Source organism: Chrysochloris asiatica, unplaced genomic scaffold (genome assembly GCF_000296735.1).
Source record: "Chrysochloris asiatica unplaced genomic scaffold, ChrAsi1.0 scaffold00054, whole genome shotgun sequence".
Classification (NCBI taxonomy): domain Eukaryota; kingdom Metazoa; phylum Chordata; class Mammalia; order Afrosoricida; family Chrysochloridae; genus Chrysochloris; species Chrysochloris asiatica.
The window spans coordinates 4,715,558-4,731,652 of NW_006408572.1; the positions used below are offsets into that span (position 1 = coordinate 4,715,558).

Sequence of the window (16,095 nt, forward strand, 5' to 3'; positions counted from 1 at the left end):
ATGAGAGTAGCAATGCCCAAGTTCCAGGATCACTGTCTTCACAACAAGCAAGAGAAAAAGCAGGCCTCTTGCTGGCGGGAGCTGGCCTAGCTGCAATCCTTCCCACAAAGGCTTCCTAGGGCTGGGCAGGGGCAAAAACACACTGCTGTAGAGATGTGCTACTGGCAAAGGGTCTTACTGGAGGAGCACTGTACCTGAAGGGTAGTGGCCCCCTTTATTGGTTGCCATTAACCATTTCTTCCCTTTACATGTCATCAAGACAGTGGCAATGTGTGAATCTAGGGCATCCTAAGGAACTCCAGTGAGGGGTCAGTGCACATAGAAAGTAGGCAGTACTGACTTCTGCCTTCTCTTCACCTGAGCCAGCCAGCTTCACCTTCCTTACCAGCTGCGACTAGGAGAGGATGAGATTGAGAAAGGGCTTCAGGGTCACATGGCACAAAACAAGGTCACCGGAGTGCCATTCCCTTCAGCAATGGCCCTTGGGTGGGGAAGTTTCCTTTGGAAGAATGTAAGCAGAGAAGACTTTGCAAATGAGACATCTGGTTGGATGTAGTAGGAAAGGAATTTTCCAATAGTGAATGTGACCCAAGTATGAACTTTATGTTCCTAAAAACAAAAGATTCAAAGGCTGGGCATGTTGTGAGTCTTCTCTTTTCACCTGGAGCCCAGAGCCACCAGGCTTTTGGGTGTCTGAAGTTCACATTTATTTTCTCTTTGTCTACAAGTGAATCTTAGAAGAGTACGATGGGCAGGAAGCTCGGACAGTTTACTTATTTTTGCATGTGCCCCTAGCTGGTTGCATTATAATACTGAGGCCCAAAGTTATGTTTCAGTCAAAATGATTCCCACCAGCAAGCATTGCTTCAAAGTTGCACCACAAAGCCATCAAGGGAAAGATGACTCCAAGATCATATCAGGAATGTTAACTGGATAAAATTCAAAGCAGTCCTTTGGACACAGGATTTTCTGATTAAGCCTCCTTCTTCTGTTTGAGGTTCCTCCGGAGCAAGACTAGAGCTGCACCAACTGCTGCATCCACATCCTGTCCAAAGGACACTGGAAAAGGGAAAGCCCTCTGCACTTCCTGCTTCAGCACCTCGTTCCTGGACAGCGCACTCCCACTCCCAGTGACCCGCTCCACGCCCCACTCTTTGAGTTGCTGGAACGGAAGCATTGACTGCAGGTTCTGGACGATGCCTCGGCACAGGGCCCGAGTCACATGCCCCAGCGAGAGGTCTGAGGAGGAGATTCTGGTCACCGAGGCCAGCTGGTCCGGGAGGTGCCTCTCTCCCAGCACCGTTGGGGTGATAGTTAGGCAGGTGTCTTCTTGTTGTGTCGCTGCCTGGATCATACGGGAATACACAGTGGATTCTTCAACTTCCAGGCCTGCTGGGAGCAGAGAAGACCAGTGTGAGCTCACTTCAGGCTGAGAAAAAATAGAACTCATAAGTGGTAGGGTTAGGTCTACTTGCTGCTTATCCTGGCTGGCTGCTTCAGGCTTAGGCAACCACATGGGCTGGTTAGCTATCCTTTGCCCCAGACCCCAGCCAGCTATCTTGCTGCAGACCCTAGCCCAGACTTCAACAAGATATCCCCCAGGTTTCCTAACCATCCCACAGCTATGGGGTCCTTAGCCTTAAGTGCACACTCTGATCAAGATATAGCATCACTGCTGTTACTAGACTAATGGGCGATGTCACAGAAATCGCAGGCTCACAGGATGGAGAAAGTTTTCAGGGCCAGTCTAGCGACCCCTCATCATACACATGAGCCCAGAGAGAAGTGATGTATTGACCATCCTACAACTGGGCCATTTCAAACCAGAGTCCTGACAAATTTTCTTCCCCATACTGTGTTAGTGCTACATTCTAAGATGAGCAGGTCTTTGGTTTCAATATGCTTTGGCCTTAGAATCACTTTTTCTCTCTAACCTACCATTAACTGAAGGAAGATACACCTGGCCTTTGACGGGCTGAAAGTAATCGAGACTGGGAGTCTCCACTAGGGCTGTATAGTGGAATCACCGTGGTGATGGTGGTGGTGGTAGTATGCTGTGGAGTTAGTTCCAGCCATAGCGACCCTATACAGGGTTTTCATGGCTGTAAATCTTCACAGGAGAAAAAAAAAACAAAAAAAACTCATCTTTCTCCCATGAAGTGGTGAGTAGATTCAAACTGCTGACCTTGCGGTTAGCAGCCCAGCTCATAACCATACGCTACCAGGCCACCTTTGGAATCACTGAAGGAGCTTTAAAAGATACTTCTGCCTAGGTTCCACCTCCAGAGAATCTAATTAAATTGGCATGAGCAACATGCTCAGCTATTAACACAAAGGTTCTTGATAAGAATCCACCCAGAGGCACCTCAGAAGAAAGGCCTGGCCATTTATTTCTGAAAGGTCAGAGCCACTGGAGTGCCTATGGAGCACAGTTACTCTGATGTACATGGTATCAACACGAGTAGCATTTAACCCCATGGTAACTGGATTTGTAAACATTCCACAGATAATTGAGAAATATTCCAAGGTTGAGAAATGCCAGTCTAGACTCTTGCTTCTGAAATTCGAATGAGAGACAGAATCACCTGCAGAACTTACTAAAATGCAGGTTCTGACTCAGCATGCCTGGGGCAGAGTGTGGGATTCTGTATTTGGAACAAACTCCCAGATGATGCTGATGCTGCTGATCCCTGGACCACACCTTCTGAGGAGCAAGGTTCCAGGTTACGATTATCAACTGGCACAGGCATCAGAATTTCCGGAGGGATTCCTATCAAATTTTAGCCCCTACCCCAGTCACAAAATGCAGAATTTCTGGTGGTGAAACTAGGACATCAACACTGTTTTAAAACTCTAAAAAAAAAACCTACTGCCATTGGGTCAATTCCGACTCGTGGTGAACTCTGAGGGTTTTAAGACTGTGAATCTTTAAAGAAGCAGACAGCTTCATCTTTCTCCTGCAGAGTGATTGGTGGGTTTGAACTGCCAAGCTTATGGTTAGCAGTCTGATGCTTAACACACTGCACCACCAGAGCTCCACAAGCATCTGAAACATGTAACCACCCAGAGAGTCATAGTGGGGAGGTGTCATCAACACAGTTAGCGTTTACAAATTGAACTGCGCACATTCAGGAATTAGAGAAACGGAGAAAGGGTAACATCAATGCCATAGGCAACTAGTCAAAATTTTATCAGCAGGACTCCTGGTTTAATATGGCAGAATGAACATAACTATCGCCTTTTGCTCTCTAGAAATCCCATTAAAATATCAGCAATTAAAAAAGAAAGAAAGAAATGTTTCAAAAGATGAGAAAAATTTACAAGGACAAAATGTACAGGAAAGGAAAAGAGCCAGAAATGGGAAGTCTTAACACTACTTGGAAAATGGGAAGAAGATAACAGTGAAAGCTTTTCCCAGCAGAGGACGCCTGGTAAGGAAGATGTGATAAGGAGAGGCCAGCTCACCCTCCATGAGGACTTGTGTTCTGGGCGCCCACGTAACTGCAGAATGCAGAGGGGATACCGGGGCTGGTAGCAAACCCTCAGAATGGAGAGCAGCAGTTGTCTGTCTAGCCCTACACCCCTATACCCTGATCCCTGCAAAATGAGCAGGTGCCCGGAGCAACTACCAAACTCGAAAGCTCCAGCTCCTTCAGTTCACATCAGTTCCTTTGTGCCTCTCATGCTGTCTGCATTTTGCCACACAGGGTGATTCTAAGGTTTAAAAATAAATCTTTTCCATACAAGTTAGCCCCTCATCACAAGCCAAACTGTTCATCTAGTGCTCCTGGCAGCTGAACAAACTCCTAGGAGTCGACTTTGAACCTGTCTTACAGAAAAGAACTTTCAGGGACCCTTCCAAGAAAGCAACTTTATAATGTCATGAAATATCAGGGGTCTTTTCACTCATTCATGTTTAGTCATTTGATTTGCAGTCATCTGAAAGGAAAACGTTTCAGTGCAAGGGATGCAGAGACTTACAAACAGAACAAGAAAGACAGTGGGCAAGGGAGAGTTGGGGAAATGGTTTTGATAGTCCACAGTTAAAGTTTCAGGAGAAGGTACCCACCAAAAAGAGAGTTGCTGATGATAGCTCAGAAGATGAAAGGAAGAGAGAGAAGGGGTACACTGGAACCAAGCTGGGGCAGAAATGAGAATCAGAAAGGCCCAGTCGCACGTGAAATACATTACGACACTCTCAGGGGAAAAGGACAAGCAGAAAGCAGCTCACTGTGTAGGCTCCACCTTACCTAGATCTGCCATCCACTGACCCAGCATGTGGACGAACGTGGCTAACACGTTGCCTCCATTGAGGGACGCTGCCACCCCTAGGTAGGTCTTGTTGAAGTATGGGAAGTAGGCAACAGGCGCTGAAGGGTCTGGAGTCTGCACTGGCTGGAATCCTGAAGGCATGGAGACCGCCAGCTGCACCGATGTGCTGATGTTGAGAACTAGGGGGTCCCAAGAAAGCAGAGGTCAGATCTGCTGAACTCATTTCAATGTCACAAGTCACAACCGAGACAGTGTGGTAGCTCTGAAAATAGGTCCACAAATTTGATATGCTTTCTTCAAAGAGGTACAGACTAAACATCCTCCCCTTGAATGTAGATTAGGCATAGTGACTTGTTTGCAATTAACAGAATAAAATAGAAGGGACATTATGTGTCTTTAGAGACTAGGTCATAAAAGTGCACTATAAGTTCTGTTACATTGTGAGGATTGCAGTCAATGAGGTGAAACAAAATGTGTATGAATTGTTGAGTGGAAAACTGAGGATCTGTTCTGTCAGCCTTCACCCACACACACACAAAAAAAACTTTAAAAACAAAAAATAGCACTTCAGTTTCTGTCTTGGGTCTTGGTCACTTTCTCTTAGATCACTTGCTCTAAGGAAAAAGCAGCTGCCATATCAGAAGTATCACTGTAGAGAAGGTCACAGGGTAAAGAACTGATGCCCGCTAACAACAACCATATAAGCAAGCTAATTAGCAGACCCTCCAGCCCAGTCAAGCCCTCAGGCGACTCCGGCCCCAGCCAACAGCTTGATTACAAACACACAAGAGGCCTTGGGTGAGCCAGAACCACAGGTCACTCCCAGAGCCATACCTTCTAAAACAATGTGACATTACACATGCTTGTATTTAAGCTCCTAAATATTGGGAAATTACACAGCAACAGATAAGCAGCAGAGGAAATCTCTACCTAGCAGAAAGGAGATGATTCCCCTCAAGTTCTAGAACAGAGCCTGTGAAATGTTTCAATACTCTCTTCTCCATCTCTCTTGAGACTTGGCCCAAAAACCTGCCTTCTCAGTCTAGGTCAGCATTCAATTTCACCACCTACTGGGAGTTAGAAAGGTGCCCTGGTGGTGCAGCCATTTAAGGGCTCCGCCGTTAACCAGAGAGTCAGCAGTTTGAACCCAGCAGCTGCTCTGAGGGAGAGACATGTGGCAGTGTGCTTCCATAAAGATGTACAATCTTGCAAACCCTGAGGGTGGGGGTGGAGAGTAGGAGGGCAACTGTACTCTGTTCTCTGGGGCCACTAGGCATCAGTGTCAATTCAGCGGCAATGGGTGGGATTAGGAGACAGAAGAGCCCAGCATGTCTTAGAAAGCCAATACCATTTACTTTGTTGTTGCTGGTAAGTGCCTTTGAGTCAGTTCCGATTCACAGTGACCCTGTATGGGGTTTCCAAGGCTATACATATTTGTGGGAGCAGAGAGCCTCATCTTTCTTCCATGGAGTAGTTGATGGACTCAAACCGCCAACCTTGTGGTTCCCAGCCCAGTGATTATCATACAGAGCCACTATGCAACCCAACATTTACTTGATGATATTACAGGACCCATAAAGTTTCATTGGGATGCAGTCACACTCATTTCTTTACATATTGTCCCTGGCTGCCTTCACCCTACAGCAGTTGCCTTACTGCAAGAGACCATCAGGCCCCCAAAGCCAAAAAGATTGACTCTCTAGCCAACTCCCTGCTCCAAGCGGCTCCCTCCATCTCTCTGTGGACTCTCTTTCCCTGATGGCAGAAAAGGCTCTGCACTTCAAATCAAATCCACTAACAAAAATCCTAACCTAGTCAGAACCACAGAGTGCCTTTCCCTCCCTGGCCCTACTGGGGTTAGTAAGCACACAGTTTGTCCATGCCCAGGAAGAAAGCTCCCTGAGCAGAGGGATGAAGGTGTTTACCACTTTGCAATATACTAATCGCCACCACGGTCCAAGGCTGCCCCTTAGACCTGAGCCCAGAGCTCACGAACACTGACCTGCATCTGTCCTTTGGACCATGCAGGAATAGACGGAGGCCTGTAAATCACCCAAGGCCACTCCCACCTCCGTCCCCTTTGGAATTTCAAACCACATGTGGGAAGTCCGGCCTGCCACACTGCCAGGTTCCATGATGTCCGGGAGCAGGTGGACGGGAAAGCCTGAGGCCTTCAGTCTGGAAGACAGAAGCAGGCGTCTGTAATGACTGACAGCTGGAGTTCTGGAGTTTCCAGGGAACTCAGCAACGGAAAGAGCTGTAAAGTGCATATACACAAGGAAGGATACAGCTCAGAGGTTTCAAACCAGCCGCTCAGAATTATTTTTTAAACCATGAGCCATAGGAGGTCCTGGACAGAGTGGGAGAAAAATGTGGAACAAAACTCAAAATCACACACACGAAAGACGAGGCTTACTGGTTGGATACAAACTGGTGGACTCCTTGAAACAATGGTCTGGAAATGAACTCACCCCATGACTCAGGTGTCATTCAAGCAATACACAAGTCTATAAGGGGAGCAGTAACACTAGAGAGGTAGGCACTCCTTAGACTTATCAACCATTTGAAATCTAAAGGGCAGCATTTACCCAAGGACAAAGTTCAGAGGGGTTAGAGAAGGAGGAAGAATGAAGACAGGAAACACAGGGAAGAAATGGAATGAGTGAGTTTATATTGTGAGGACTGCGGTAAGGGAGGTGAAACAAAATGTGTAGGAATTGTTGGATGGAAAAATCTGAGGATCTGCTCCGTTAACCTTCACCCATGCACAATAAAAAATTGATGAGGTGAAAGAGCCACGGGCTTAGATTTTCCAATAGTGAACAATGGCTTTCAAAATCCTGGACCTTATCTTCTGGGGGTCAAACCAACTAGTGTAAGTAGCAGTACTGAGGGCAGAGTAGAGAAGAGTCAGAGGTGATGGGACTCGCAGCCTCTACTAAGTTGAGTTTGAGTACAAAGCTATAGCTGCTTAACAAAGTCCAAACCAAACTCAGAACCATCAGCCTCCAGAACATCCAATGCAGGGTTAGTGAAAACGAGCTGTCAATTTTACAAAACACACAAGAACGTCCTTTTACCTGAACTAGCAAGGGCTTTCTCTTTTTTTTTTTTTTCAGAGCTCAGAATTTAAGCCCTGAATGAAGTAAATATATAGGGCACTGGACTTCTGTACCTGAAAAAGCAAATGATAGTTTAAAATAGAATTTATAAGGCGTCTCTTAAGCTGACAACTTTTGTTCCTTAATCTTATCTTTAAATATGTTAAAATGTGAAAGTTCTTCTTTGAAATCTGTAGATGAAGGCTGAGATCACAGAGAACCGGGGAGTCCATCCCAGGTCTGGTTGTAGAGTAGGAGCAGGACAGCACTATTTGGTGGGCAGAGGCCCCCACCTCACCCCCTCACGGTTCTCTTACAGCCAGGCCCATGCAAGTGGTTGAAACAAGCTGGGGGGCACTAGACTTGATTCATGCCCGGAAACCATCAGCTGAGGTTATACTCACATCTCCAGGTTCCAGCTTTGGTTCCGGGTATTGAAGTATCCCCAGCTAGCAGCATTCTGGTCCGACATCAGGGGTCTTGGCAAGCCACACAACATGGCAACTACATAGTCCTGGATGGTGCCAGCCACATCATAGGCTTTTAGCAATTCTGGGCTGTTTTTATACCAAAAACAATTCAAGGTGGTCTCACATAGTCTCAAAAGCATTTACTATACCTCACTGAGGGCAAAGGGGAACAGACATCAGCCAGAACTCCACATGCTGTGGTCTCCTGGATAAGGATCTCCCAGCCACTCACAGCAGCACTAGAGCAGGGAACTCAGAGGAGGATGCCCTCTGTGCCTGAGAAAGCTGAACACTGGCTGTTCTCAGGAGCCCTGAGCCCTGACCCCACCATAAACTCACCACTTGCCCTCTCTGGGCCCCTCTCTCCCTCTTTGGATAACCAATCGAAAGACCTTTGAGAAATGAAACTGTTCAAGAACAAGTCCAGATCTTTTGACCCTGCCCTGTGCTAGCCCACCCTCCCTGAGGCTCTGTCCAGCAGGTGGAGCTATAGCTTCCAGCCCTCACCTTTCCCTGGAAATAAGTGCCAAAGAATAAGTGCCTGTACCTATTTTTCAAAAGCCAGAAGATGGTTGAACAACCAAACCCAGTGGCCACGCTGAGATGGGACTCAGGCTGGGGCAGAGAAGCCAGGAATCCACTGCTACAGCGACCATCCTGCCAGGTGACTAGTTGGCTCACGGTTCTGGGCTCGAACACCGGGGTAGCCTTTTCCTCTGTCCATTTACAGCCTGAAACAAAGGAAACCCCCATCACTGACCAGCCACCAGCAGGTCCTGAGACTACTCTGCTAGTGAGTTTACAGCACACGCAGTATCGCCCTTCGATCATGCTCCACTCACACACATGAATTGTGCCATCAGAGCACCCAGATTCAGTTCCTGGCTAGTCACTCACTCCATTTGTCCTACTTCTTCTATATCTCTGTAGTCACTTGTTTAAGTTGATGTCTTAGTTACCTACTGCTGCCATAACAGAAACACCACAAGTGGAGTGGCGTCAAGTAGCTTCCAGCAATTTTTGGTGTCCCTGGGCTTATAGATACATCTGACTCCAACATCTGTCTTCTTCCCTTTGTCTGTGTTCTGTCTCTTCTGCTCTTTCTAAAACTCAGGAGTCATTAAGTTTAGGACTCACCTTATACACGTATGGCCTAATTAACATAGCAAAGAAAACTGTTTCCAAACAAGATCACATCCCTAGGTATAAGGACAAGGACTTCAATACAGATTTTGGAGGGATACACACTTCCATTCATAAAGTTGCTATTATATCTCCTCTCTGAAAATAAGATAGGTTTAGCACACTTGTCTCAAATTTTCTTCCAACACTCTTCAGGATAACATCATATAAACTTTTAATCTTGATCATCTTGATGATCATATATATATATATATATATATATATATATATATAATCATCAATATATATTTTCACTTTTTCTTTGGTCTTAGCTAACTAATTTTTCTAACACTCGTCTGTAGTTTGCCATACTGTGGTAACTTGTATGTTGCTATGACATCGGTATTTCAAATACCAGCAGGGCCATCCATCCATCCATGGTGGACAGGTTTCAGTTGAGTTTCCAGAGTAAGATGTACTAGGAAGAAGGATTTTGTGATCAACTTCTTTAAAAACTGGCCAATGAAAACCTTATGAATAGCAGCAGGACATTGTCTAATAAAGTGCCAGAAGATAAACCCCTCGGGTTGGAAGGCATTCAAATACAACTGGGAAAGAATTACCTCTGCAAAGCAGAGCTGACTTCAATGAGTTGGATGAAGCAAAGCTTTCAGGATCTTCATTTGCTTATGGGTTATGACTCAAATTGAAAAGTAACAATTTCAAACATCTATTAATAATTGGAATATGGAATGTACGAAGTATAGATCTAGGAAAATTGAAAGTTTTAAAAATGAAGTGGAACTCATAAAGATTGATATCCTAGACATTGGTGAGCTGAAATGACTGGTATTGGCCATTTTAAATCAGACAATCATGTGATTTGTTATGTCAGCAATGACAAATTGAAGAAGAATGGCATTGCATTCATCTTCAAAAAGAACACTTCAAGATCTATCCAGCAGTACACTGTTGATGGTGATAGGATAATATTCATATGCCTTTCACAGGTCAGCTTGAGAAGACAAAATCAAATATTACAACGAAATTGCAAAGATCTGGAGTTAGAAAACCAAAAGGGAAGAACACACCCAGCATTTCTCAAGCTGGGGTACTGAAGAAAAAATTCAAGCCTCGACTCTTTTTATTGTAGGAGTCTCTGGGCAAGTTATTGAATGATGCAAAAAGCATCAAAAGAAGATGGAAGGAATACACAGAGTCACTGTACCAAAAAGAAATGGTCAATGTATTGCATTAGGCAAATCTGCTGCACAAGACCTTTTTAAAGTGTTGAAGAGCAAAGATGTCAGCTTGAAGACTAAGGTACTCCTGACCCAAGCCAAGGTATTTTCAATAATCTGATATTCATGTGAAAGCTGGACAGTGAATAAGGAAAACCGTAGAAGAATTGATGCTTTTGAGTTATGGTGTTGGAAGAGAATAGTGAAAGTGCCATGGGCTGCCAAAAGAAGTATGGCAAAACTTTGTCTCTCATACGTTGGACATATTGTCAGGAGGAATACAAAATTTTGCTGAAGATAATTTAGCAATATATCAGCAGGGAACTGCCAAAAATTGAAGCCAGATTCAGAAGAGGATACGGAAGGAGGGATATCACTGCTGACATCAGATAGATCTTGATTGAAAGCAGAGAATACCAGAAAGATGTTTACTTGTGTTTTATTGACTATGCAAAAGCATTTGACTATATGGACCTTTATAAACTATGGGAAACATTGAGAAGAATGGGAATTCTAGAACACTGAATTGTGTTCATGCAGAACCTGTACACGTACCAAGAAGTAGTCTTTCAAATAGCACAAGGGAATACTGAGTGGTTTAAAATCAGAAAAGGTGTGTGTCAGGGTTGCATACTTTCACCATACTTACTTAATCTGTATGCTGAGCAAATAATCACAGAGAAGCTGAACCACATGAAGAGGAATGCAGCATCAGGATTAGAGGAAGACTCATTAACAACCAGCAATATGCAGGTGACATAATCTTGTTTACTGAAAGTAAAGACGATCTGAAGCACTGATGAAAGTCAAAAACTACAGCCTTCAGTATGGATTACACCTAAATGTAAAGAAAACAAAAACCTTTACAACTGAACCAGTAGACAATGTCATGATAAATGGAGGAAATACTGAAGTTGCCAAGGATTTCATTTTACTTGGACCTACAAACAAAACCCATGAAAGCAATAGTCAAAAAATCAAATGACTTGTTACACTGGGAAAATCTGCTGCCAAAGGCCTCTTGAAAGTGTTAAAGAGCAAAGATGCCACTTTGAGGACTAAGGTATGCCTGACACAAACAAACCATGGTATTTACAATCACCTGATATGTACATGAAAGCTGAACAGTGAATAAGGAAGACCAAAGAAACACCGATGCATTTGAATTATGGTTTTGGCAAACAACACTGAACATAGTAGAAAACAACCAGAAGAATGAACAAATACATCTTGGAAGCCGTACTGTCAGAAGTGAGGATGGTAAGACTTTGTCTCACATACTTTGGGCAAGTTATCAGGAGAGACCAGTCTGTGGAAAAGAAAATGCTTGATGAACTAGAGGTCAGTGAAAAAAAAGGAAAACCCTCGATGAAATTGGTTGGCACAGTGACTGCAACACTGGGCTCAAACGTAACAATTACGAGAACAGCACAGGTTCATTCTGTTGTACATAGGATCACTATGAGTCAGAATCAACTCAACAGCTCCTAACAAGTTGATAGCTGAACGCACCACATACAAGATTTGGAAGCCAAGGCCATTACATTTTCCTGTAAATTTGCTCATTGTGGTAGTTAAGGTTTTGTATCAATTGGACCGGGGGCCAAGATTCTCAGTGGTTTGGCAGTTAAGACGTAGTAATCTCCCTGCTTTTCTGAACTCTTCCTCCCCCATTAACGTAAACTCACTGCCCCCTACATTTTATGTCTAGTCTTTCCAGTTGCTATGATCAATTGGCTCCCACATACATGGTTTTTAAAAAAGCACTCTTTACTTGTTAAGCTGAACTGTTGTTTGATTTCAAAAGACTTCGGTGGTTATTTCTGGCTTAATGTTAAGGATTTAAAGATGATCTCCAGGCAATAGCTTCAAGTGGATTTGTCCTAATTTTTTTTTTCTTTAAGAAAAGAAATTGGATCCAATGAGTTTTGACAAGCTCTGATAGCATAGTGGTTACAAGTCAGGCAGCTCACCTCCAGGTCAACAGTTTGAAACTACCAGCCATACCACAGGAGAAAGATGAGGTTTCTGCTCCCATAACAATTTATAGCCTTGGAAACCCTATGCAGGATCACTATGAGTTAGAAATGACTCCATGGCACACCAACAACAACAAATTGTGGAGACCAGCTTTAGAGCAGGGAAAAGGATCCCCCTTTTAGGTTCAGGTGGAAATGTAGCTGTGGGGATAGACTACTCCCAGGAAATGTTCTCTCTAGCCAGGAGGAAACCCCCAGGCCCAAGAGGAACTTCACTTGACTTCAAGTAAATGCTTCAGGTATGTGGTCCCAGGCCTTGATCTGGAGCACAGCTTTCTTCCCTGCTTGGTCCTTTCTAGAGATACCAGCCACGGGCAGCAGCTCTGCACGATGCACATTGGGAATCAAACCAGGTCCCCAGCATGACAGGCAAGAATTCTACCACAGAACCACCACTGCCCCATGGCATTTTATCTAAACACAGCACTACAATGAAGTGTCACATTCTACACTCTGATAAACAAGGATGTGATGAACAGCCATGACGGTGCCTTCTTGAGTACATACACTTCTCCTGAACAGATTCCAGAACTGCTGAGTCATGGCACCACCTGATTTTAATTGTTGTTGTTGTTAGGTGCCATCAAGTCGGTTCCGATTCATAGCAACTCTATGCACAACAGAACAAAACACTGCCTGATCCTAGCCCTGCCAGGTTGCTCTTCCAAACAACTGTGCTAGTTTACACTACCAGTAGGAGCATTTAAGAGAACCAATTGTCCATCCTCTTGCCAATGCTTGACATTATTAAACTTTTTTATCTTTTTATAATCCAATAAATAGAAAATGAGTTTTCAGAGTTGTTTTCGTTTGCATTTCCCTAATTCCTAATGACACTCAGCACCTTTCATGAGCCATTTGTATTTCCTCTCCTAGGCTGTCTGTTGGTAACCTTTACCCATGATTCCACAGGGCCATTCTTTTTGTCAGTGGTTCTTTCTGTGTACTGATATCCATCCTTGGTTGGCTGCCCAGGTAGCAACCAGGTCTATTGTTTGCCTTTTAGCTTTGTTTTATGATCCCAATTTCTCTGCTGCTCCTACGGAGCCTGAAAATGGAGTTTGGAAATAGATGTAACCACAGGCCTCTCAGAAGACGCTGATTGGTCCCTCTCCTCTCTTTCAACTTGCTTCTTCCTGCCCGGGTCGAAGCACTTAGCCCTGTGCACAGTTACTGGGGCCCATCTCTCCCCATAGGCTTCTGCCCACTCATTTCTCTAGGTCCCGCAGGACTCAGCACAGAGCCTTAGATATCGTAGGTACAAAAACCAAACTGAATTAAGGCTGCTGTTAAGAACAGCACAACTTGATCCCAAATATGATGTCACTCGACTACACTAAGTAAGAACCATCATCATCAAGCAGTAGATTTCCTCCTTCCCAGAAACGCAAAACAAAATAAGAAGGCCTGAGGCTCAGTTCAATGAAATATTAAGCAGCTCTCTCCAATGATGTGGGCAATGGTTTGTGTGGTTGTTAGAAAGTCCAGGAGACAGGGAGAGAGGACGGCATTTAACCAGACCACAATCATTAGACCTGTGCTGGCCTCTTTGGGAAGGGTTTTAGTATTAAAAGAACATTTCTCCTTGTTAATGCAAAATTAAGGAGTTTAAAAAGCTTTTACAACCAAGACTCCCTCTGAGAAGTCAACTGTAACCCCCTAATCAGCCTTCTGCTCTTTTATGGCCTGGAGACAAACAGTTGCTGTGGTCCCAGCTAGCCTGACAACAGGCCGATAAGAGAGATGACTAGAGCGAGGGAGGGAGAGCCTGTGCTGCTTCTCCAATGACCCCAGCTGTTCCAAGAAGCTGTACTACATGAAGGAGAACGTGGCATCAGGACTGGAGGAAGGCTCATTAACAGCCTGCAAAATGCAGATGACATGCTTGTACAAGGCAGAATGCATACAGAATACAAGAGCCAGCAGGTGCCTCTCCATTCCCAGTGTGAGACACCTTGCCCACAGGAGAACACCTGTCCTTTGCTGAGAGTCTTTGTAGCATTTTCCTAGTTCTGAACAGGATTTCTGGCAGCATGAGCTCATTACCAGACTCCAACATACCTTGGCCTGTTTTCCAAAACATGACTCCGTGCATCTGTCCTGACACTCCAATGGCCCCGACCTTCCGGAGGTGCTGTCGGGGAAGAGCAGCCAGGCACTCGTGGAGGGCTTGGATGATTCGACTCACATCCTGCTCCCGCCCCTGGAAACAGAACAGAGCACACCAGGCAGGGGGCAGATAAATAGGGAGCCTAGGACAGAGGCCTCCAGGGAAATCCTAAGTGATGACTGCCCGGCTAATCCCACAGACAGAGGTTTCTCCACAACCTCCAGCAGGGCCTGGAATAGGCCATCACTTCACAGATGCAGATTAGCTTCAGCAAATAGCCCAGGCTCTCCCTTCTCTTGTGAGTGAGTCTGAGATGAGTAAAGGAGACCTGAGTGGCACAAATACTACTAACTAAAAGGTTGGAAGCTCAAATCCACCCAGAAGCACCTTAGAAGAAAGACATGATGATCTATTTCCAAAAGCTCACAGCCACTGAAAATTCTATGGAACCCAGTTCTACTCTGTGGTCATCAGGAGTAAATGGTTTGGATTTGGTTATTTGTTGGTTAGTTGGTTTGGGGGAGTGGAGTAGAAGTCAGGCTGAGTAAAGACTGCAGGAACATACAGTTTATCGGAAAGACAGGAAAAGCCATGCTATAAGGAGCGCTAAGGTAAGGTTCTTACACAAGGCACCTGTAGTGATGGGGCTAGGGGTAAGCTGGAATACAACAGGAAGGCAACTGGCAGGAGAGATGTCAAGAAAGGCCTCATGTGGAGCCCTAGTGTTTTCATCAACTCGGGCTTTAGTTCATGCATTTGCCAAACATGCTCTGAATGCCTTAAGGATCAGATATTTGAAACAAAAATCTATCTACAGGAGGCAGTCAAGGAGGAAGGCCAGGGAACATCTGAGGTACAGTGCCTGTGGGGCTGGCCTATATGAAGAGGTGAGAAGTGAGACTGGAAAAGGAGACTGGTCAGTCTCCCCCATCAGTAAATGGGCACTCAGACCCAGAAACTACACACAGAGAGACTGGTAACATAGAGAATGGTTCTGGGGCTGGAAACCATCTTTTTCTAAGGGTACTCAAGGACCCCAACGTGATGAGCTGTCTTTTCAACTGAGTTCCTCTCTACTTGAAAGACAACTTCATGAGCATTAACCAGAATTTAATCAAGTAGTGTATTGACATCTCTAAAAGCTGAGTGGTCCTAAGAGACAAAAATATTGAATGCATAATTCAATCAAGTTCAAAGGTCTTCAGAGTCAGACAGAAAAATGCATTTATATATTTGAGAGCTGAAGAAATGACAAATCCAACCAAGCAGTATACCCAAATAAGTGCAAGTAACAGACTCGAATATAACTTCAAAATTAGGCAACAGTGTGACTCAGAATTAAGAAATTTGGGTTCTGTCAACCACCTCTTTCTCTTTCAATCATAAAGTCCCTGTTACAGACTATAAATAGGACCCCAGTCCATCCCGGCAGATGCCTCTAATCAGTAAGAAGCCTCAGTAAGCTAAGAAGGCCACCACTAAATAGTCAATTGGTAAAGCATTCAGATAACATCATCATTTTCTTGGTGATGAAGTAAATTTCAAAGTGCAAAAATGGAGAATGAAATATATGCACATTTAAAAGAAACAAACCTACATTATTAATAATTTTGCTTATGGAATCTGTGAGTATTTGTTATTTTACTTAAGGTTTTTATTGTGGATCGAGTGAAAGTTTACAGGGCATATCATCAGTTTTACATTCAACAAATCATATACCTTGTTTCATTACATTGATTA

The 16,095-nt window shown here is 44.4% G+C and overlaps 1 protein-coding gene across 1 annotated transcript in view; it reads right to left on the reverse strand.

The window, feature by feature from the left end:
* Positions 1-973: 973 nt before the first annotated feature.
* The window catches only part of SHPK (sedoheptulokinase), a 26,690-nt gene continuing 11,568 nt past the window's right edge, over positions 974-16,095 (reverse strand). The window contains exons 2-7 of the mRNA XM_006863470.1: positions 14,307-14,448; positions 8,391-8,574; positions 7,778-7,930; positions 6,275-6,450; positions 4,251-4,451; positions 974-1,389 (exon numbers count right to left, since the gene is read on the reverse strand). Of these exons, the coding sequence (XP_006863532.1) occupies positions 974-1,389; positions 4,251-4,451; positions 6,275-6,450; positions 7,778-7,930; positions 8,391-8,574; positions 14,307-14,448 (1,272 nt within the window). The remainder of the gene's footprint in view (positions 1,390-4,250; positions 4,452-6,274; positions 6,451-7,777; positions 7,931-8,390; positions 8,575-14,306; positions 14,449-16,095) is intronic.